At 39.9% G+C, this 24,314-nt stretch overlaps 1 protein-coding gene across 7 annotated transcripts in view; it reads left to right on the top strand.

Moving 5' to 3' along the window:
• Window positions 1–24,314, top strand: part of NCOA6 (nuclear receptor coactivator 6) — a 98,432-nt gene that overhangs the window by 55,915 nt on the left and 18,203 nt on the right. For 5 of the 7 annotated variants that reach the window (XM_082858208.1, XM_082858203.1, XM_082858204.1 and 2 more), the window contains 6 exons: window positions 7,102–7,230; window positions 7,784–8,635; window positions 10,678–10,824; window positions 13,344–14,460; window positions 16,994–17,115; window positions 20,284–23,235. In XM_082858208.1, coding sequence (XP_082714334.1) covers window positions 7,102–7,230; window positions 7,784–8,635; window positions 10,678–10,824; window positions 13,344–14,460; window positions 16,994–17,115; window positions 20,284–23,235 — 5,319 coding nt within the window. The remainder of the gene's footprint in view (window positions 1–7,101; window positions 7,231–7,783; window positions 8,636–10,677; window positions 10,825–13,343; window positions 14,461–16,993; window positions 17,116–20,283; window positions 23,236–24,314) is intronic. The other 2 variants (XM_082858207.1, XM_082858206.1) reach the window with 2 other exon arrangements.

Below are 24,314 nucleotides of genomic sequence, written 5' to 3'. Positions count from 1 at the left end.
TTTTTAGCAGTCCTGAAATTTCTTAGGGATTGAACTCAATATTCTGTGAGTCACAGAATATTAGAATTGAGTTGGCTCTCTCATTTGAAGCTGAGGAACCTGTGGAGTTCACAGAAAGGAAGCAATTTGCCCTGGGTCAAGTAGCAGTGGGCTAATATCACAGCTCTAACTCCCCAGGTCAGTGCTATTTTCACAGCACTAGTGGCTTTCAAACTTTTTCTGCTGCAGGATCTTTTATTCAAATAAGCCAGAAAAGCACAGCTGCTATGGTTGAAGGAGAGTAAGTACCTGAAACTATACCCAATAATTCACCTCCCCATCTACCACAGTAGCTCTTGAAGAAATGCAGCAGAATAGAGAAGCTCAATTTATAAAGCCATTTTTCTGAACTGTAGCTGAAGACTTGGCCATATAGAATTGGAACTAGGTTTTTATCCTGGCACTGCCATTTAGTGTTTACCTCAAGCTAGTCAGTGTAACTCTCCAGGCAACAGTTTCTTCACCTATAAAATGAGATAGTAGTGCCTATAATCTTTTGAGCTCATGCTTAAAGATGGATGAGCCCTGAGCCATATAGCAAACATTTACTGAGTTCCTGTTATGTGTCAGGGCCTGTGTTGTTGGGCTGTTTTGGAGTACTATATAGTAAATATAAAATAACCAACCTGGAACCTATAGTAGGGAGTTAAAAGATATAGTTCTTCATAGAAGTCTGAGCATTTGGTGTTAAGGCAGCTTGATGAGAGATTATAGGTGACGCTGTTGTCACTACTGAAGAACCAGGACCAGAAGAAGAGTGGGCAGAGTTTAGCCAAGTTGCATATAGTTAGTGAAAGAAAGACTAGACCTAGGATGAGACTCAGGAAATCTGGGTTCTGGTCTCAATTTCTGGCCAGATGTCTTAATATTTACTAGCCTTAGTTAGCTGTAAACATATTTAATTATGTCCTAGAAACAATGTTATAGATCTCTTCCAGCCTTAAAACATTAGGACTCTTAAAGCAATATCAACACACTAATTGCAAGCTCTCCTAGTATCTGGCAAATAGCAGGCATATTTACTAAGCATGTCTGAAAAGTGAGTGTAAATTTTAGTGATGTGTAGGTAGTTCATTATCAACATAGGAAACTTAGAAGCTTTAGGTTGAAATTAGGTTAGACTGGTATTTAATGAAGGACACTATGATAATATATACAGTATAAAGTTTCAGGAAAAATCAATTAGTAATGATCTGTAGTCACAGTAACATTTTAACCCCTAGGTGTCTTTCTTTACTGCCAAGCATACTTTAAGAATGTTTTTTTTCTGTTGTCCATTGGGATAGTGGATGCAAACAAAATTTAACATTTGGTTAAACAGATAAATTTTTCAAGGGAAAGAGACCTTAACTAACCTCTAAAACAATAATAAATAACTTTGGAATTGTGTATCTAGAATGTCTTACACTAAATTATTCTTAATGCCATTTTCTTCTCTTAGCATTGGCAACAGAAAGTTGACTGATAAGCAGGAGTCTTTCGTAATGAAAACCAAATCCGTAGCCTATTTTCTTTTCATAGCCTCATAGAATCCCAAGATTAGTGATTATACCATACTAGTCATTTAGTCATGTGTCACTATTGATGTTTTGAACTGATAATTCTTTCCTGTGGGGAGCTGTCCTATGCACTGTAGGATGTTCAGCAGCATCCCTGGCCTCCTATCAGGTGCCAGTAGCACCACCACCTTTTTCCCCCAGGTTTTTCCAACCAAAACTGTCTCCAGACATTTCCAAACACCCCTTGGGGGACGAAATTGCCCCCAGTTGTGAATCATGGCTCTAGTCCAGATTCCCACATAGTGCTGGAATGTATTCTATAGTATCTCTACTAAGCATGTAGCCAGCATGCACTTAAACATTTCTGAGGATAGGAAGCTGATTGTAGACTAAGAAAACCTGTTTCTTCTTATCTCCTAAGAACTTTCTCACTAATTACCATCTTTGAAAAATGGGGTGGGGTTCTTCAGAAACAAATCCATTCTTTATTAATTAATTTTTTAATATGCAGCAGGTTCTTATTAGTTATCTATTTTTTTTATACAGCAGGATCATATTAGTCATCAGTTTTATACACATCAGTGTATACATGTCAATCCCAATCTCCCAGTTCATCACACCTCCACCCCCACCCCCCTGCCACTTTCCCCCCTTGGTATCCATACGTTTGTTCTCTACATCTGTGTCTCAGTTTCTGCCCTGCAAACCAGTAGAAACAAATCCATTTTTAACAGGTAAACATTTACCTAATTGCCCTCTCCCAACTACAAAACACCTGAAAATGCTGGATGAAATATAACATTTAATGCACAGCTGAGCTTGTAAGACAGTAAGGGAAATCCCCAGGGCAAGAACGAAGTCAAAGAAGAAATTTGAATAGCAGTAAATAAATGAGATGCTGCAGGGGCTAAGAAATTTGAGTTTTAATGGCCAAGAGGGATAAAATTTGAAGCCTTGCCTTGGGTCCACATAAAGTAGTTAGAATTAGGAATCCTTCATGAAGCCAGGATTTTCAGTAAAAGGTAGATTAGAAAATTTTCACTCTCTGGCACAAGGAGACAAATGCAAAACTTGTCTCTCTTGGTCTGGGCTCTAGCTGAGGAGTGGGAGAAAGGGTGATTGTAGAATTGTCTTCTCTGTCCTTATGTATGTTGTACATTTAATGTATTATTGAAATGACCCAGGTACAGCTAAGCTAAGTTATTAAGTGGTCCTAAAGTGGTAATAATCGTTGAAGCTCTCACCCCAAACCACTGCAGATTTCTCATAAAGCCTACTCCAAATTCATAAAATTTAAATTAGAGTCCCTCCCTCCAGAATTCTAGATAATAGGAATATCAGCATGTTTAAAATTATGAAAATTTTAAGAAGAGGACAAGGCGCTATCAAAACACAAAGTGAATTTGGGGGAAAAACAGAACTTATAGAAATTTTAAAATTATTGAAGTGAATAACTTATTCAGCAAATTAGACACAGCTGAATTGGAAGGTGAGTTTGAAGAAATTACCCAGAATACAGCAGACAATAAATTAAGAGATGGAAATATGAAAGAGGTCAAGAGAAGTGAAGGATAAGATGAAAAGTTGAATGTATATCTGAAAAGAGTTCCAGAAGAAGATAAAGAAATTGAGGAGGGACAATAGTGAAAGAGAGAATGGCTGAAATTTTTCCAGAATTGATGAAAGACATGAGCCCCCAGATTCAGAAGTCCAGTAATTCTGAGCCCTACAAATAAAAATAAATTCACATCTAGACACAAAATTGTAAAACTACAGAGCATGAAAAACAAAGAGAATGTTAAAAGCAACTCAGAATCAAAGACCAGTTATTTACAAAGGGAAGATTATCAGACCCACAGCTAATTTCTCAGTGGCAACATTGGAAGCCATGAAATATTAGAATAATATTTTCAAAGTGATGAGAAAATTATTAACAGCCCAGAATTTTAAACAAAGCTATAGTATCAAGAGTAGTATGAATTAAAGACCTTTTTAAAGAGACTAAGAGAATTTACCATTAACAGACCCTTGCTAATTGAACTGCCCAAGGATGTACTTCAGGAAGAAGAAAATTGAACCTAAGATGGAAGAAATAAGAGCTAAGAAGGAATGGTGAGCTAAATAATTGGTAAACATGGGGTAAATCTAAATAAGCGTTGACTTATTTAGTAATAATGATGATCATACATGGTCTTTTGACATTAAGTCAGATATGTCTGTTGACATTTTAAAAATATCACTAAAATAATAGAATGTATAGCTTCTAAACTAGTAGTGGGGGGGTAGAAAGGAAGGGCATGATGAAAACAATACAATAAAATTCAGGAAAAGTAGGAAAACAGCATAGAAAAAGAAGGGTAAAAAGCAGTGGTATCATAAAATGATAAACCAGAATATACCAGTAATTAACAATAAATGCAAATGAATTATAAGCACTGATAAAAAGAAAGTGATTCATAGATTGAATAATAATCTCAGATTTAGTTATGTGCTCTTACAGGAATGATATAAAACATAAGGTCTCAGTTTATAGTTAAAAGGATAGAGAAAAATAGAGAAACCAGATGAATATTAACCAACAAAAAGGAGTATAACAATATTTTTATCAGATAAAAAGCATTACTGAGGATGAAAAGGACCACGGTATAATATAAAAAGAAGAATTCAGGAAGATAGCTAAACTTTTGTGTTCTTAATAACCTAGCCTCAAAATATGTGAGGCAAAAATGGTCAGAATTCATATAGATAGCAAATCCTAGGGGAGATTTTAACACACCTGGGTTAGTAATTGATGGATTGAGCAAAAACTAGTAAGGATAAAGAAAGCTTGAATAATATAATTAGAATAGTTTGATATAATGGATATATTCAGAAACCATACATTAAAAATTCAAGAATTCTTAACCTTTACAAGAGTAACATTTATATAAATTGACCATGTGTTATTCCCACATCAGGTTTCAGTAAATACCAAATATTGGTAACACACAGATCATTTTCTCTGACCACAGTGCGATTAAGTCAAGTCAGTGGCCAAAAACAAAGAAGCAGAAGAAGAAGAAAAAAAAAACTGACCAACTAAAATATCCCATATTTTTAGAAATTTTAAAATATGTTCTAAATACCCAATGATTTTTTAAAAAGCAATCATGATGGACATTAGAAAATATTTAGAAGGGAATAATGAGAATGGTACATATCAAAACTTGTGAGATGTAGACAGTATAGCATTTGGAGGAAAATTTGAGCCCTCAGATACTTATATTAGAGCAGAACATCAAATGAAAATTAACAGGCCAAATGTCTGACTTAAGAATTGAGAAAAAGAACAGCAAAGTAATAAATTAGGAGGAAGGAAATAATAAAGGTAAGAGCAGAGATAAGTAAAGTATGAATTAAAAAACCCAATGGAACAGAGCAGCAAAACCAAAGGATATTTCTTTGAAAAGACAACTAAAATTGATGATCCTGGTAAGACAAATAAAAAAGAAAGAGGCACAAGCAATGTCAAGAAAGAAAAAAAGCATACACTTTAAAGGGTGTATTTTATAGTACGTGAATTATATCTTAATTTTTAAAATATTTATTTGTTTATTTTCCTTATTATTTCTCGCTGTGTCGGGACTTAGTTGCGGCACACGGGATCTTTGTTGAGGCATACAGGATCCTTTTTTTTTTCCATTACAGCATGTGGTCTGCTCAGGTTTCTCTTTAGTTGCGGCACGCAGGCCTCTCTCTAGTTGTGGCGTGCAGGCTCCAGAGCCTATGGGCTCTGTAGTTTGCCGCACATGGGCTCTCTCGTTGAGGCGTACGAGCTCAGAGGTTGTGGCACGCAGGCTTAGTTGCCCCGCAGCATGTGGAATCTTAGTTCCCCGACCAGGGATCGAACCCACATCCCCTGCATTGGAAGGCAGATTCTTTACCACTGGACCACCAGGGGAATCCCTTAATTTTAAAAAAGAATGGAAAGAAGAGTATTCCATGAATAACTTTATGCTAATAAATTTGAAAGCATTGGCAAAGAAACAGTTTTCTGGAAAATATAATTTAAAATATAATTTAAAACTTAAATAAGGCATATCAAATGAAAAATCTATAACTACTTAAGAAATTGAAATAATCTGTCTCCCTGTGAATCAATTAGTATAACCACAGGCTCAGATGATTTTACAGGTGAGTTTTACTAAATATTTAAAAGACAGATACACATATTATTTCAGAGCATAGAAAAAGAGGAAAGATGCTTTCCAGCTCATTTTGAAGTTGTTTTAATCTTGATACTAAAATTAAAGGACAGGAAGAGAGGATAATTATAGGCTATTTTCACTTACGAGCACAGACGCTAAATCCTAGAAAGTCTAATAGTATCAGAAATTAGAGGGACTTCCCTGGCGGTCCAGTGGTTAAGACTTCACCTTCCAGTGCAGGGGGTGTGGGTTCCGTCTCTGGTCAGGGAGCTAAGATCCCACTTGCCTCACGACCAAAAAACCAAAGCATAAAACAGAAGCAATATTGTAACAAATCCAATAAAGACTTTAAAAGTGGTCCACATCAAAAAAAATCTTTAGGGACTTCCCTGGTGGTATAGTGGTTAAGAATCTGCCTTCCAGTGCAGGGGACACGGGTTCGACCCCTGGTCCAGGAAGATCCCACATGCCACGGAGCAACTGAGCCTGTGCACCACAACTACTGAAGCCCACACACTTAGAGCCCATGATCCGCAACAAGAGAAGCCACTGCAATGAGAAACCTGTGCACCGCAATGAAGAGTAGCCCCTGCTCGCTGTAACTAGAGAAAGCCCGTGCACAGCAACGAAGACCCAAATCAGCCAAAAATAAATAAACAAACAACTAAGTAAATTACTTGAAAAAAAATCTTCAAAAAATTTTTTAAAAATAAAAAGAAATTAGAAAGATGTGGAGCAAGAGGAGTTCTCAGACTGCTAGTAAGAGTATAAACTGGCGTAACTGCTTTTGAGTGTAGTTTACCAATATCTAGTAAAATTGAAGGTGCTTATACTTTAAAACCTAGCAATTTTAAGTATATAGTCTAAAGACACTCTTACATGTCTGTGGAATAGAGGACAAATACATGACACTGCAAAATTCTGAGGATGAAAAGTTAGTATTCATCAGCAGGAGAATGGATTTATCGGTTCCATAAAATGGGGCACTATTATAGCAGCCAAGATGGATGAATCTCAGAAAATAATATTAAGTGAAAAGGGAGACTGAAGAAGAATGGTGTCACTTATACAAAGATTAAAAGCATACAAAAAATGTAATGCAGTTTATGTATGTAGGAAAGGTAAACACGCATGGAACTGTTAACCCCAGATATAAGATAAGAAGGAGGGAATGGAATGAGATTGGGAAGGAGGCGGCAGCTTCTGGTGTATCTGCATATATATCTGAAGGAGGCAGGGTAGAATGTGTAGATTTAAATAAGGTAGATGGTGGTATAAAAATTTTCCATACCTTCTTATATTTTTGAAATATTTCATTAAAAACAAACATTGTGCCAATGCCAGTACTCTATTCTAGGGATTTTTTTTTTCTCTAGGATTAATAAGGATGACCAGCCCTGCCACTGTTATGATACCCCAGGGTGGAAATGTGTCATCTTCCATGATGGCACCAGGCCCCAATTCAGAACTGCAGCCCAGGACTCCTCGCCCTGCTTCTCAGTCAGGTATTGACCTCCAATCTTTGAGAATTGAAGAGGCTGAACTCCCTGCACAGATCATTACAAAATTCACCTCTCTCTGCTGCCAAATTCCTAACTGCGCAGCTTAAATGCTGTTTTCTATGTAAAATCTGCCCTAGTTTCTTAAAGCTGGAAGTCATCATTTCCTTCTCAGAATTTCTTCTCAGAATTTCTCATTATTCTTATCATTATTCTTATTCCTAAAAATCTATTCCTTGGCCTACTTAGTCCTGCCACTCCATGATCGAGAATTCTGTATTTGTTTTTTTTATAGTTCCTCAGAATGTGCTTTGGAGAATACTCCACATTTTATGTTTGGCTCTTATATCCACTTAGAATCATAAGCTCTTTCTAGACAAGATTCATCTTTCTGTCATCTCGGCAGTTGCTTTGCATTATAGCAAGTGCTCACAAATGTTTCATTGAATGATCCCAGAAGATTTTACTCTGTATTTGCAGAATTGCCAAGACTGTAGGATTGCTGAAAGATCTAGGTTGCAGTAAGTTAATTATTGCTTTGTTGACTGTCTTTAAACAGATGCAATGGATCCACTCCTCTCTGGGCTCCATATACAGCAGCAAAGTCATCCCTCAGGATCTTTAGCTCCCCCGCACCACCCAATGCAGCCCGTCCCTGTGAACAGACAGTTAAACCCAGCTAATTTTCCCCAGCTGCAGCCGCAGCCGCAGCCGCAGCAACAGCCACAGCAGCAGCAGCTGCAGACAAGACCCCCACAGCAACATCAGCAGCAGCAGCCGCAGGGAATTCGACCCCAGTTTACTGCCCCAGCTCAGGTGCCTGTTCCTCCAGGCTGGAACCAGCTGCCTTCGGGAGCCCTTCAGCCTCCTCCAGCCCAGAGTTCTCTGGGCACAATGACTGCAAATCAAGGGTGGAAGAAGGCTCCCTTGCCTGGCCCAATGCAACAGCAACTCCAGGCAAGACCATCCTTAGCCACGGTACAGACACCTTCCCACCCTCCCCCTCCGTATCCCTTTGGCAGCCAGCAAGCTTCACAAGCCCATACAAACTTTCCTCAGATGAGCAACCCAGGCCAGTTCACAGCTCCTCAGATGAAGAGCTTGCAGGGAGGGCCCTCTAGGGTCCCAGCCCCCCTGCAGCAGCCCCACCTCACCAACAAGTCTCCTGCCTCCTCACCCTCCTCCTTCCAGCAGGGATCCCCTGCATCCTCCCCAACGGTTAACCAAACTCAGCAGCAGATGGGACCAAGGCCACCTCAAAATAACCCACTTCCCCAGGGATTTCAGCAGCCCGTCAGCTCTCCGGGTCGGAATCCTATGGTTCAACAGGGAAACGTGCCACCTAACTTCATGGTGATGCAGCAGCAACCACCAAATCAGGGGCCACAGAGTTTACATCCAGGCCTAGGAGGTGAGGAACACTGAAGCCATTTGTGTTGGTAAATTTACTAGAGATAGATCTTAGCAGAACTTCAATTTTTAGAGTTAATGGAGGGAGTGAAATAAGGATGTAATTATTTGGTTTTGTGGATATAGTGGTGACACTTGATATGACGTAGTTAACTTGATACATTATGCAGCATCTTACTGGTTGTGTTTAAGCTAGCCCTCTGGATAAAAATGCAGGTAAAATTCAATATAGAGATGTTCATTTTGTTTTTCAAAATATTTTTGCTTGATCTTCTACTAGTAAATTAAAACGTCCAGAAGAAACAGGATTTTATTAACAGCTTAAGCTACTCAGCTGTTGAAAACATTAAGATTATGCAATAGAGCAAAAATGAAAAGATAAGAATAGGGTTTTGTTGGGGAAAAGGCCCTTCTGATTTTCAATTTTGATAATCCTAGTTAGTAAAATAGCATGGTGTTTGTTAAATTTGATTAAAATATAAAGGGGAATAAGTTCAGAAATCATTGACTTTTATAGTTTTATAATGCCAATGCCTGCTCCTTAGAGAGGGAATTCCACCAGTTATACCTAAAGGAGATTTATTTATTTATTTTGTAAGGTGCCTCTTGTATGAAGAAAAAGCAATGGAGCTTAATGTGTGAGAGGTAAAACGATTACAGTAAAACTTATCCATCTCCATGTTTATTATTTATTCTTATTAATCATTGATCTAGTGCACATGAATGTGCTTGGAGCTTTTCAGTAAAGTATAGAGAGTAATACCGTCATCTGATAAACATACCCCCCACCAAAAGACACCCATTGCCTACCCAGAAAAAAACCCTTGCATCTTTAGTGCAACATAGCAAAGGCATGTTCCCATGATTTCTGGTGAAATTAAGTTGCTCATCAGTCTTTTTTCACTCTCTTGTAATTACTTTTACTGACATGCAGGCGGTAATATTTGAATCCTAAGAAGTTTTTAGAAAGTGCAAGAATGTTTCGGCTCCAAACTTCACTGTTCTGGGCATCTAGCCTTGGATCAGTGGAAGCTGGGTAGTCCCTCCTGCAAATGTGATTACAGATTTAATTACAATGGAAGCATGCAAATGGGGACTTGTCACTGCTAAAGAAAGGACAAATGCATATTTGTCTACAGAGCGTTTTTCAGGACATTGAAAATTTGGCCCTTAAATAAATGAACTAATACAAAAAAATTTTAAGTGAGCTTAGGTCTTAATGCTTTTCATAGAGCAAGTGATGTGCTCACCTAGGTGATCTGGCCACATCCAGGCCTATGTTATAAACTATGAGTGGGTTCTGAGATTCTCCTTATTACAGATTTGTTTTCTGAAATTAAACCTTCCTATAAAAGAAAATATTACTTTAGTAAGATTGCATCAGAGTACGGTTTTTGGTACCATAGCTGTCAGTATGTCAGCAATCCTTTTGAGGGGAAGGTGTAATCATAAATTTAATATACCCTCACTTTGACGCTCCTGTGAATTGTTTCTGATCTCTCGTCTCTTCCAAAGAGACAAGCACAATACTGGGGAGAAATTTTCCACAAAGGAAATTATCATCCATTTCCCTCAATGGAAATAAAAAAATCACCTATGTATGCTTAATATCAGGACCCAGGTCTTTGTTTTATAGTAGTTCTTATCAGTTTGTGTGAATATGAGAGAATTTAGCATATTCCTTTGGTACCTGTGTTAAAGTATGTAAAGTTTTGGGGTCCGTTGTATTACAGAAAAGTGAGCCCTAAACCTTGCTGTGACGTGGCCTCAGATCACATTTAGGGAGCAGATTGCCATCTTTTCCTTGGCATGTTCTAAGTGTAAATTTTTTAGTATTTCTTTTTCATTTTGACAATGCTCATGTAAGAGATTGTGTTGATTTTTTTAACCATCTTTCCCAACCTTATTAAAGATCCTACCAGTGTGACAGAGAGAGCTAAGCCAGTGGAGACTTCATGCAGCTCATCCTTCCTTATTCATTCCACATCTAAGCAAGAGTATAAATTTGCTAGGTAACTGCCTTACTCGTTGTTTTCTATTAAGGAATGCCTAAACGCCTCCCACCTGGCTTCTCAGCAGGACAGGCCAATCCGAACTTTATGCAAGGTCAGGTGCCTTCGACCACAGCAACTACCCCTGGGAATTCAGGAGCCCCTCAGCTGCAAGCAAATCAAAATGTCCAGCATGCAGGTTTGTTTTCTGTGATTTATTCAGCCAGCATTTATTGAACATTGTGAGGTAGGTAGACAACAAGGATATACAGAGAAATAGAAACCCTGGTCCTTCCCTTTAGTTTCAGACCTATAAATAATTATTCTTTCAGGGCAATAACTGATATATTGAAATTAGGTAAAATGTCTGGAGAATCTAGAACCACCTAAAGAAAGGAGATAAAACTTGAGGTAGAGCTGGGGTCAGCATTTTTTTTTTCCTGAAAAGAACCAGATAGTAAATATTTTAGGCTTTGCAGGTTATATGTTCTTTGTTGCAACTACACACCTTTGCTGTTGTAGCACCACAGTAGCCATAGACGATACATAAATGAATGACCATGGCAGTGTTCCATCCTGCCTGTCTGCTACTGCAAAACTATATTCCTGAACTCTGAATTCATGTTTATTTACAAACTGGCAATGGGCCTGATTTGGCCCATGGACCATAGTTTGCTGACCGCTCAGTTAGTGAAAGGGCAAAAGGTGTTTCTGGCAAAGGAGATGATAGGTACAAAGGCATGGAGGCACATGGCATTTTGAACAACTGTGGCTTTTAAAATCTCTTTATAGTTCATGTTAACATTGTGTATGCTGAGTGTCTGAATTCTGTGGTGTTTGAAGACCAGGCTTTAATCATTACAGGTTAGGAGGACAAATAGTGTGGAGCAGAATGGCTAAAAAGTATTTGTAAGCAACATTGTATAAGCCCAGACTTCATGTTTCTGGTTGCTTTTAGGTGACACATGACTAACCCTCTTACCCTTTCTCATTCAGGACATTTGGACTGAGGCAGCACAAATATTTTCTGAACTCCGATCCCCACTTGGAGTTAGTTCAGTTATGTGGTTCCAACATTAATTATAAATCACTAAGGAAGGAGAATAGTTTTAAACTTAAAAAAAAAAAAAAAAAACCTCTTGAAAGCTTAGAGAAGGGTAGGGCAAACTGCATGACTTCCCCTATCTGCTAATGCAAAACTATAATTCCTGAGCTATGTGAATTCATGTTTTCTATAGGAAGTTTTAAAACGGTGATAAAATCATTCATAATTCCTCCACATAAGCACAACTATTTTATTGATATATTTTTATATGGTGCCTTCCTCCCACATGCACATATTGTTTTGATTTCTCAGTTTATCCCATCTAAGAGAGCTCTACTCTTGTCTGTCGTTTTCTCTTCTCCTACCCTACATTATTTCTCTTGTTAGCTTTTACTTCTTCCTGTGAAAATACTTTGTTATTTTACTCTTGCCAACTAGACTCTAAGGGGTCAGGGATTTGATCTATCTTGTTTATTGATGTTACCTCAGTACCAAAAATGCCTTGTACATATTAGGTACTCAATAGATAATTGTTGATTGGATGAATATACACTGGTATATTAGTGTATATTGTATATACAGTGGTCATGGAATTCAATTTAAGGCCAGTTTAGAAAATCTTCCTTAGGATTCAGGAAAAATCTGGATTGTATTAACAGTGGACAGTTTGTCCCCTGTCTCCTGGCTGGAGCATGGACTGAGCTCATAACTTCATTGTGGCTACCACTTTTTAGTCCCCATTTAAAAATGAAAAAAAAGGGGGGGGATAAAATAAGCTAGAAGGTTATTCTGCAAAAAGGGAGAGATAATATAAGCAGTTATAGGAAAGTCCCAAAGACCCAACAATAAGTAAACACTGCAGCAAGCCAAGCAGTGTTCTTTGTCTGAATTAGAAATAATTTAGAAGAATAAAACATGTCCCATGTGGTCCACCAGGGACTGCCACAGGGGAGGGTCACTGAAGTTTTAACATCCTTTGTTGACTGTCCTCTGTCTGCAGCTTCTGAATTGTCTTTTAGTTCCACCAGACGCTCAGCTTCCAGATCAAGATTAAATAATTTTTACCACATTGGGGCAGAGGAGACCTGTCTTTAAGAAGTATTAGCTGTTCTTTTCTTTACAGTGTAACATCCAGATGTCAGTCCAGATATCACATGCATAACCTTTGAGAGTCATTATTAGTTTTCCAAGGAGCATTTTTAAATGTCTTCTCAACTTTGCTGAGGTTTTCTTAAGCGGCAACATCACATTTTTTGTTTCCTGACTCATCTAAAGCAGAGCTTATTTCACTAGCCTACAGTGCTTTTCATAAATTTTCTTCATTTTAAGGTAGCTGCACATCATTTTTAAATAATGAGATGCTGCCTTTCTCTTTGTTTAATCTAAGAGAAAATAAACTTTACTGATCTTCAAAATGTTATCTTTAAGTTACCACATAGGAGTAAAGAAACGGTTTCTCCTTCTCTATTGTATGGTCACTGAGAATATATGCCACAGTCACATATCCATACTATGGAAAACTCAAAGAAGTATGTTAAGCACAGCACATTTGTTTATGTTGGTCGGTGGATATGGGTGAGTTGTGTTTTTCTAATTAAGGTAATTTGAGAATCTTAATACCAGCAAGATAATAGTATTACTTTCTGAAACTGTGCCTTTTTTTTTTTTTAAAGGTGGTCAAGGAGCTGGTCCTCCTCAAAACCAGATGCAGGTGTCCCACGGGCCACCAAATATGATGCAGCCCAGCCTCATGGGAATTCATGGCAACATGAACAACCAACAGGCTGGTAGTTCTGGGGTTCCTCAGGTGAACCTGGGCAACATGCAAGGCCAGCCCCAGCAGGGCCCACCATCTCAGCTGATGAGCATGCACCAGCAGATCGTGCCCTCCCAGGGCCAGATGGTCCAGCAACAAGGAACCTTGAACCCTCAGAACCCTATGATCCTTTCAAGGGCCCAGCTTATGCCACAGGGTCAGATGATGGTGAATCCTCAGAGCCAAAATCTTGGGCCCTCGCCCCAGAGGATGACCCCACCCAAGCAGATGCTTCCCCAGCAGGGCCCACAAATGATGGCACCACATAACCAGATGATGGGGCCTCAGGGGCAAGTTTTGCTTCAACAGAACCCAATGATAGAGCAGATTATGACCAATCAGATGCAGGGGAATAAGCAACAGTTTAACACTCAGAACCAATCTAATGTCATGTCGGGACCAGCACAGATAATGAGGGGACCAACTCCAAACATGCAAGGAAACATGGTGCAGTTTACGGGACAGATGTCAGGACAGATGCTGCCCCAGCAAGGGCCCGTGAACAACAGTCCATCTCAGGTTATGGGGATTCAGGGGCAGGTCTTGAGGCCACCAGGGCCCAGCCCACATATGGCCCAGCCGCATGGCGATCCTGCTACTACAGCAAATAACGATGTCAGCTTGTCTCAGATGATGCCTGATGTTAGCATGCAACAAAGCAACATGGTCCCCCCCCACGTGCAGGCCATGCAGGGAAACAGTGCCTCGGGAAACCACTTCTCAGGCCATGGGATGCCTTTCAATGCACCTTTCAGTGGAGCACCCAATGGAAATCAGATGTCCTGTGGTCAGAATCCAGGCTTCCCGGTCAATAAGGATGTCACGCTAACAAGCCCATTGTTGGTCAACTTATTGCAGAGTGATATCTCTGCAGGCCATTTTGGGGTAAACAATAAGCAAAATAATACCAACGCAAATAAACCGAAGAAGAAGAAACCCCCTCGGAAGAAGAAAAATAGTCAGCAGGATCTAAAGTAGGTTGTGATAGTTTTGCCTAAAATCTTATTCATTTATTTCTATGTGAACAACTTTTTTTGATGGAAAATTTTAAACATGTATAAAATAAGAATAGTATAATGAAATTATCCCTGCTTCAAATTATCAACTCATAATCCATCTTGCCTTCATCCATGCTCTCCCCATTATCCTCTTGGTTATTTTAAAGCAAGTTCACTTTAAATATTTCCGTATGTACCTCTGAAAGATAAGGACAGGTTTTTGTCTTTGTTTTGTGTTTTTTATGACCACACGATACCATTAGCACACCTGGAAAAACTAATACTTCCTTCATATTCTCACATTTCCAGACAGTGTCCACATTTCCCTTGATTATCTCAAATTAATTTTTTTTTACAGTTTGTTCAAATAAGGAGCCAAACAAGGTTCATACGTTGCAGTCAACTGATATATGTCTCTTAAGTCTGTAGTCTCCGGAGGGTTGTGGCATTCAGAGCCTGAAAGGTAGCCAGTGCTGCCACACTGCAACTCCACAAAGCATGTTAGGTTTATAATGACTGTTGGGGAACCATAAAGGCTGTATGTGTTTTGGAAATGAAAACCGTTTATGGAGACTCCCTTCTGTCTCTCAAATAGAAATGATTTTTTGTACAGGTGCCTTTCCTTTAAAGGCTCTTTATCATCAGCAGCAGCTTAAAATCTCATGCTAAGATGATTGGACCTTTTAAATCAGTTACCCTTTTGGTAAAGGTGAGTTCTTTTGCAAGATTATAGCAGGAAGGGCAATTATATTACATTTCCTGAAGATAAGCATTAATTTAAGTTATATTTTTGGCCTTGATAAAATGTTTCCAAAGGGAATATTGATTAAACTGGATTTTCTGCCTTTAATTATAAAACTGAAATTCAGAGACATTTATTACCAGAAAATAGTGACTGAGGAGTGTAAAACAGGTTAATTCAAATAAATTGCTAGAACTATAGAAGAGAGTAGGGGAGCTTTAGTTAAGGAAACAGAAATGTTCAAAATGAAACCAACTCCCTTTCTCTCAGCCTTCTCACAATATTTCTTTGGTTGTACTCTAATATTATATCATATTCACTTTTTTCTTGAATCTTATAAATCAAAATTCAATAATTGTATATTAACAACCTATATTTTTCTTGAATTCAGAATTAATAACCCGTTTGGTTATCTGATTTTTCCAATAGCTCTAAGTTAAATTCTTTACTACTATCGACCTGTGTGGGAATAACATTTCTGTGGCAATATTTATTCCTCCCAGTAATCTAGGAGTAAAATTGCAAGGTTCTTCAGTTGCCATTAGTATGGATTTTTGCTGTCTGCACCAGCACTTAGGGAGATTGCTTACTTGTTGGGGCTACAGATTGTGAAAAGGGCCTTATACAGCATCAAGGCTCCTAGGAAGGGAGACAGTAAGTTAAAAGTAAGAGTGCATGCTCCCAATTCTACCTCTAGCTTACTATGGAACCTTGGACCTGTTTTCTAACACCGCTGTGGGCCTTTGTTTTTTCATCCATAACATGAGGTAACTGGAACAGGTATCTGAGATATTTTTTTTAGCAATACAGTTCTTTGAAAGTAAAGGATACTGCAGAATCCTTGCCTATAATTTGAAGTGAGAGAGAAGTCATATAAGGAGCATATTGATATAGGCATCTGCATGTGCTCAGGACCTGCTTCAGGTTCTAAATTCCCATGTGCTAGGGCTTTTAAAATGGATTTAAGGTAAGGCTTATGAAACTACAGAGAGTACAGTAAGGTAAAATACTGTCTAAAAGTGGGTGACCAATATCAGGGCAAAGGGAAACAAAAGGTAGAAAAGAAAAGTACAGCTAAGAGTAAGATTAAAAACAAAATGAGGGCTGTGAGCACTCTGGTTCTTTGGGAATGTGGGTGTTAGTAGGTGACATTTTTTTCTTCCCCACTAAAAATTCTAAGGTTCACCCAGGTAAAAATGAAAGCATCCCAAAGCCAATGGGGATGTCTGTTAAATACACATTCTGCAGCAAAATTAATTAGCTTTGTTCTGGTATTCTCCGGCTTTCTTTGTTCTCTGAATACCACTTTCATTAGCCAATCTACAGCTTCTTGCAAGGTGTTATGAATTGTTGGAGCCACCACTGCAATATTCACAAAAAAAGAATCTGGACTCCCTGGTTGAATTTGATAGCTACCCTAAAGATAATGTGGTTTCATAGGCACAGTACTTTATAATATTGAGAGCCCAAACTATGATCCCTTAAAACATCTAAGGGATGGATGATTACATGAAAATCATTATATCAGAAATTTGTAGAAAACACTTTGAGTAAATAGCCATGTTATTAAATTAAGTGGATTTTAACATTTAATGAAATTGGCAGATTTTTTATGTCAAATATTGAATACTGTATCAGACTAGAGAGATGTAAATAATGCTAAGAATGATAATGCAAATGGATTTCTTCAGAAACAGGGGAGGGGTTAAGCTTAGTTTTGTGTATAAACTGTACAGCTTACTCTCAAATGTGTAATTTATGTTTTAGCACCCCAGATACTCGCCCAGCTGGTCTGGAGGAGGCTGATCAGCAGCCATTGCCTGGAGAACAAGGAATTAACTTGGACAACTCAGGCCCTAAACTGCCAGAATTTTCAAACCGACCACCAGGTGATAAAATGTTAACTAAAGTTTATATGCTTGTCATCATTTATTTACAGCATTATAAGTCTTTTTTTCAAGGAAACAATAGTATTTTATTTTGTGTACTAACTAGGCTACTTTGGTGATTTAATGTGTCTAGTATTTGGAAACTGTGCCTTGATATTAAGTTAAAAATTTTCAAATATAACTTCTGAAGGCATGTGTGTGTATGTATTTGTGTGTATGTGTGTGTTTGTGTGTGTGTGTGTGTATTTTGCTCAAATTAGTCTTCATTATTTTAGGTCTTCATAAAATCAGACTAAAATGTCAAGTGCCTCTTTATTCTTGTCAATATTAAGGTTCTAGTTGGCATCAAAATGGATTAAGATTAAATGAAAAGATGTTTTCACTCTAATCCTGCTTGCCTGCCTTTCCTGCAGCCTTTCCTACTGGGGCTTTCTCAAAGCAGAGAACTACCAGGGTTTAAAATAAGATTTTTTAAATACAACTTTTATTATGAATCTTTAAACATAAAAAATATGTAAAGAGTAATAAAAGAGACACTCATGTACTTCCTACCCAGGTTAATAATAATACCCAGGTTAATAATAAATAGGACCAATATTGTTGAAGCCCTCTGTGTTGTATCCTCCTCTGATTATAAAATAATATCATCCTCTAAATGTTGAAAGTTATGTTGAAAAGGAAAAAGTCTCCTAAAATTCGTTCATTCCAACCTAGGTATTATAGAACCAAGGTCAGCTGCCACAGTGTCTCTATACCTGGTTCCTCTTGGCCTAAGCAGTGATTTGTAACTTTATTCCCCTGTGACACAGTTGAAGACACACAAGCCTGTCACATTTAGGCCACACTTCCATGTGTATACAAAGGATTATGTTTTGTTTCTTCCTTTCTAGTTCCTCCACCTCCTTTTTTGGCATGTAAGTGTAAGTGATGTTACTTTAGGGATAAACTTTAGTCCACCTTTAATTTATGTATTTTAAAAGTGAATCCAAAAAAAAAAGTGAATTCATTATGATGTCAGTACTTTGTGTTATTTATTACAAACTGTTTGGGCACACCACACTTCCCATCAGTGAGTTACAGCAGCACAGTTGAGGCTGGGAGGTCACCAGTCTTTGGTGGTGGTCCAGAGGCATTATGAACAGGAAGGTGCCTTCTTCCCTCAGATACATCTGAATTCTTCTGTTAAATCCCAGGGGTTCTCACACACATTATTGCTTCCTTTCTACAGTTTGCAAACTGGAAGCCTGTAGGCTGAATTCAGCCTATGATATGTTTGAATTGTCATGCACCATCCTGAACCAAACAGAAACCTGAATTTAAATGCCTTTAGCTAGAGCATCAGCTCTGCAGTTTGGCTCTGTCCACAGAACTACTACTGTCTTATACCAGCCCACTTCTCTTCTTCATTACCGGTCTGGCCCCTAAAGGCATATGAATTTTCATCCTTTGATTAATAAACTTGTTTTTTTATTATGTTATATGCACGTGTGTGTGTCCTAGCTTTCCCTCTCCACCATTCTGTCACAACAACCCAATCTATCTTATCATTAATGCCCTTTGGACTGCTGCCTCCAGCTTCTGGAACCTTTGCAGTAGCCATGCCCTTAACTGTTACTTTCGAGAGAGGCTGCTGTATTGTCTGTGCTGCTCTCTTTGGTATTTATGCTGTCTGGTGGCCTAATTTTAAAGAAAAAGGCATTTGTATCATAGCCCTGACATCAAGGCTTCTACAGAAATTACAGTTCTTAACATGGGAACCTGAGTTAAACCTATAGAAATGCCATATGTTGTTGGCTTTATAAATGTAAAGAGGTTAGTTGGGCCTAAAACAAAAAAGGATTAAAAAGAAACTTCAAAACTGGATTCTGCACATTGTACTCATTGGTGCCATGTCTGTCATTGGCTAGAAGACATTGATTAGCTATTAAACACAGGATGTGACCCTGTGGATCAGCAGCACTTGACAGCTGCTCTGAAAATCTTGAGCCAACACTTCTGACTGCCAGGGCCAGCTGTCCTTATGCCTGTACCTTCGTAAAACTTTCCTAATGTATTTTTCATGCAACAGTGAAATAAATCTAGTTTGTGAAATTGTATGTATCCCAGTTATATGCCCGCTTTTTCCCACTGAACAACCTTTATTCTTGGTTAATGATCTTTTCATCCTTTCTGCTGATTGTGTAAGGTTTTGGTTCTAAAATGCCAAATAAAATCTTCACAAAAGAAAGAATCATTTGAGATGTTGCCTTCTAGAAATCTATAAGGCATTGTCCCTCAGAGTTCTTTTCCTGAAATTATTTTTTATTCCTGAGGGCTGTGCTTCTTGCTTATTCTTCAATTATGGATTCATAGAAAATATTTCTCCAAATAAAGTTTTACATGTAAGAAAGTAAACAGAAATTAATATTCATAAAAAGAACTTCAGTGCCCTCATTTTATTTTCAATGTGTGTATCAGCTTCTATTAGCTCCTACTATTTATTGAACTGATTTACGTCGGAGGGGCAGTTTAATTCACTGGGTTTCCCAAAGAACTGAGCCTGAAGGATGCAGCATGGTGTGTGAAGCCAATGGATTGGAGTAATTTTAAATCCCTCTTCCTTAAGGAATTGAATCCTAGAATTTTATATCTTACTTCTGTTGAAAGAATAAAAAGGCTATCTTCAATGCTGGCGTTTTCAACAAAACCAAGTCTTAAAAAAATTAATCTGTGCTAACAGAAAAAAAGTGACTCTTAAATGCTTCATTCACAAGTACAATGAAATATTTACTATGCTTGCATGAGACCCCAGTGCTGGGCGGTCAACTGTTTGCTGTTGATGGAGTTTTTCTCGTGTCATCTGAATGTTTGGCTGGTATAGACTTTGCCAGTTTCAGTGCATAGCACAGTGTCTATTACAGTCTTAGTGCGGTGATGCCTCATTCAAACCCTGAAGACTGAGGAGCTCCAGGTTCTTGATGCTTTGCTTTTTGCTTCCTTAAGCAGTGTGCCTCTTTGCTTATGTCAAAGAATGAGGGGCTGCCCATACCCCCCCTGGGAACGGGCATGCCTGAGCTGTTTGTGCACAGTCTGTGCAACCTAGATGAGTATTTCTTGGCTATACTCTAAAGGTAGCAAAGCTTTTCTTGCTGAAAATCTAACTTCCCTGATTTTGGGGGCTCGTTTTAGGTTATCCTTCTCAACCAGTTGAACAGAGGCCACTTCAGCAGATGCCTCCTCAGCTCATGCAGCATGTGGCGCCCCCACCCCAGCCACCACAGCAGCAGCCGCCGCCGCAGCCACCGCCGCCCCCCAGTCAGCCACAGTCTCAGCAGCAGCAGCAGCAAATGATGATGATGCTCATGATGCAGCAGGACCCCAAATCAGTTAGGCTTCCAGTCTCCCAGAGCGTCCATCCCCCAAGGGGCCCCCTGAATCCGGACTCCCAGAGAATGCCCATGCAACAGAGTGGCAGTGTGCCTGTCATGGTCAGTTTGCAAGGACCTGCCTCCGTGCCGCCATCACCTGATAAGCAAAGAATGCCAATGCCTGTGAATACTCCTTTGGGAAGCAATTCAAGGAAAATGGTATACCAGGAGAACCCCCAGAATCCTTCCAGCTCACCACTGGGAGAGATGTCCTCACTCCCTGAAGCAAGTGGCAGTGAAGTACCATCTGTCTCAGGAGGCCCAAATAACATGCCTTCACATTTAGTGGTTTCCCAGAATCAGTTAATGATGACAGGGCCAAAACCTGGACCATCACCCCTTTCAACAACTCAAGGTGCAACTCCCCAGCAGCCTCCTGTAAATTCCCTGCCCAGCTCTCATGGCCACCACTTTCCAAATGTGGCTGCCCCAACCCAAACATCTAGGCCTAAAACACCAAATAGAGCCAGCCCCAGACCCTATTATCCTCAGACACCCAACAACCGCCCTCCCAGCACAGAACCTTCAGAAATCAGTCTATCACCAGAAAGACTCAATGCCTCCATAGCAGGACTCTTCCCCCCACAGATTAATATTCCTTTACCTCCCAGGCCAAATTTAAACAGAGGCTTTGATCAACAGGGCCTAAATCCAACAACTTTGAAGGCCATTGGACAAGCACCTTCAAATCTTACCATGAATAATCCTTCCAATTTTGCTGCCCCACAGACTCACAAATTAGATTCTGTGGTGGTGAATTCTGGAAAGCAGTCTAATTCTGGAGCAACAAAACGGGCAAGTCCAAGCAACAGTCGCAGGTCTAGTCCTGGGTCAAGTAGGAAAACCACCCCAAGTCCAGGGAGACAAAATTCAAAAGCCCCTAAACTTACTCTTGCCTCTCAAACTAATGCAACCTTGTTGCAAAATGTGGAGTTGCCAAGAAACGTATTGGTCAGTCCTACTCCTTTGGCCAACCCCCCTGTACCTGGAAGCTTCCCTAACAACAGCGGGCTGAATCCTCAGAATCCTACCATGCCTGTGGCTGCAATAGGGGGTGTTCTTGAGGAAAACAAGGAGAGCTTGACTATGCCTCAGGACAGCGACTGCCAGAATTCCCAGGGTAGGAAGGAGCAGGTAAACGTTGAGCTAAAAGCAGTCCCTGCCCAAGAAGTTAAAATTGCCCCTGAAGATCAATCCAAAAAGGATGGGCAACCTTCGGATACTAACAAACTTCCCAGTATCGAAGAGAACAAAAATTTGGTGTCTCCTGCTATGAGGGAAGCACCAACATCGTTAAGTCAACTTCTTGATAACTCTGGAGCTCCTAATGTGACCATTAAACCCCCTGGGCTTACAGATCTGGAAGTAACACCTCCAGTAGTTTCTGGAGAGGACCTGAAAAAAGCATCTGTCATTCCCACACTGCAGGATTCGTCTTCTAAAGAACCCTCTAATTCCCTAAATTTACCTCACAGTAACGAGCCATGTTCAACCCTTGTGCATCCAGAATTGAGTGAGGTCAGTTCTAATGTTGCACCAAGCATCCCTCAAGTAATGTCAAGACCTGTCAGCTCTTCCTCCATTTCCACTCCTTTGCCCCCAAATCAGATAACTGTTTTTGTAACTTCCAATCCCATCACAACTTCAGCTAACACATCAGCAGCTCTGCCAACTCACCTGCAGTCTGCATTAATGTCAACAGTTGTCACAATGCCCAATGTGGGTAGCAAGGTTATGGTTTCTGAGGGACAGTCAGCTGCTCAGTCAAATGCCCGGCCTCAGTTCATTACACCTGTCTTTATCAATTCATCCTCAATAATTCAGGTTATGAAAGGATCACAGCCAAGCACAATTCCTGCAACCCCACTGACAACCAACTCTGGCTTGATGCCTCCCTCTGTTGCAGTCGTTGGCCCTTTACACATACCTCAGAATATAAAATTTTCTTCTGCTCCTGTACTGCCTAATGCCCCCTCCAGTAGTCCTGCTGCAAACATACAGACAGGTCGACCCTTGGTCCTTAACTCACGAGCCACCCCTGTTCAGCTTCCTTCCCCACCTTGTACAACTTCTCCAGTTGTCCCTCCTCATCCCCCTGTCCAGCAAGTAAAAGAACTGAATCCAGAGGAGACTAGTCCTCAGGTGAGCACCTCAGCAGATCAGAGCACTCTGCCCTCTTCACAGTCAACCACAGTGGTTTCTCCCCTTTTGACCAATAGTCCAGGCTCCTCTGTCAACCGGCGAAGCCCAGTCTCATCTAGTAAGGGCAAAGGAAAAGTGGACAAAATCGGCCAGATTTTGCTGACCAAGGCGTGTAAAAAAGTTACAGGCTCTCTTGAGAAAGGGGAAGAACAATATGGTGCAGATGGAGAAACTGAAGGCCAAGGGCTAGAGACCACAGCTCCAGGGCTCATGGGAACAGAGCAGTTATCCACAGAGCTGGACAGTAAAACCCCAACACCCCCAGCACCCACTCTGCTAAAAATGACCTCTAGCCCTGTGGGCCCCGGCTCCACCTCAGCAGGACCCAGCTTACCTGGCAGTACTCTCCCCACCAATGTACGCTCGATAGTAACCACTCTGGTACCCTCTGAGCTCATCTCCGCGGCGCCGACCACAAAAAACAATCATATTGGCATAGCATCTGAGCCACTTGCAGGTGGCCTAGTGGAGGAGAAGGTGGGATCTCATCCAGAGCTTCTACCCAGCATAGGTATGTACTTGGGGCCTGGCATCATCTCATGTCAATTTTTGATGACCTATCCCACAAGAGAAAGCATGACTCCTTTTCTACTTGGAGGAAGAAGAATGGGCTAAATGGCAATAGTGATAGTTTCATTTATTTGAAGTACATTGGGAAATATACTTCCCTTTTAAAATCCCACGTTGTTTACATTCATTAATATGGTTCTCTCTCAGCTCCTGAAATAATCATATACCTTTTATTTACATAAAATTTTTCATTTTACAAAGAAGCATTTTCACCTGTGTTACATCATCTTCATACCAACCATGTCAGGTAGCCCTAACCCCATTCTGCGGGTGAGAAGATTGAAGCTCAGAGTTCAGTATTCATTCAGAGTCTATACTGTGAGCCTCCAGTTTAACCATGTCCCTTAAGGGTAAACAGCAGTTTCTGCAGGTTCTCCTTACTGTGGTAAAGACTTGCTCTCAACTGTTCAGAGCAGGTTTCTTATAGCCCCTTCCTCATTGTACTCTATCCCAGGGACTCTTCCCTTCTGACTGGCTACTCCAGGGGAGAGCTTTCCAGAAAACCAGCTTTCATGGTAATAGACATGGGAGGAGCAAAGTGGTTGAGAGATAGGCTTAGGTTGGTGCCAGCATTTACCAGCTGTTTGGGCTTAGGCAAGTTACTTGACTACTCCAAACTTTAGTTTCCTCCTTTGTAAAATGGGGACAATAGTAGTTGTAAGAATTCAATGAGATAATGTATGTAACATTAGCACGGGGCTAGAATATAGTAATCATTCAATAATAGGTAAAGAATTCTTATTGCCAGTTTCTTTTTGATGCAATCTCTTTGAAAATTAGACCATTCCATTCATGTATTTCTAGTTCAGGTTATTTCCTATGTACTGGTAAGGTGGGCTAATGATGGAAACGTAGATGTCCTTACATCTACCCTCCTTCCCTGGGCATTTCCCCCCGCACCCGCCCCTCCCCACACATACGTAATGTTCCTCCTTCTGTGAGGCTTAAGTGGTACAGAAGCTCTATTTCCCCAGAGTGGAATCAGTCAAACACTGCCAAAGCTCAAAGGACCTTTGCTGT

Source organism: Leucopleurus acutus (assembly GCF_964270905.1).
Source record: "Leucopleurus acutus genome assembly, chromosome: 16".
NCBI lineage: Eukaryota > Metazoa > Chordata > Mammalia > Artiodactyla > Delphinidae > Leucopleurus > Leucopleurus acutus.
This window is presented reverse-complemented; position numbering and strand designations above follow the sequence as displayed.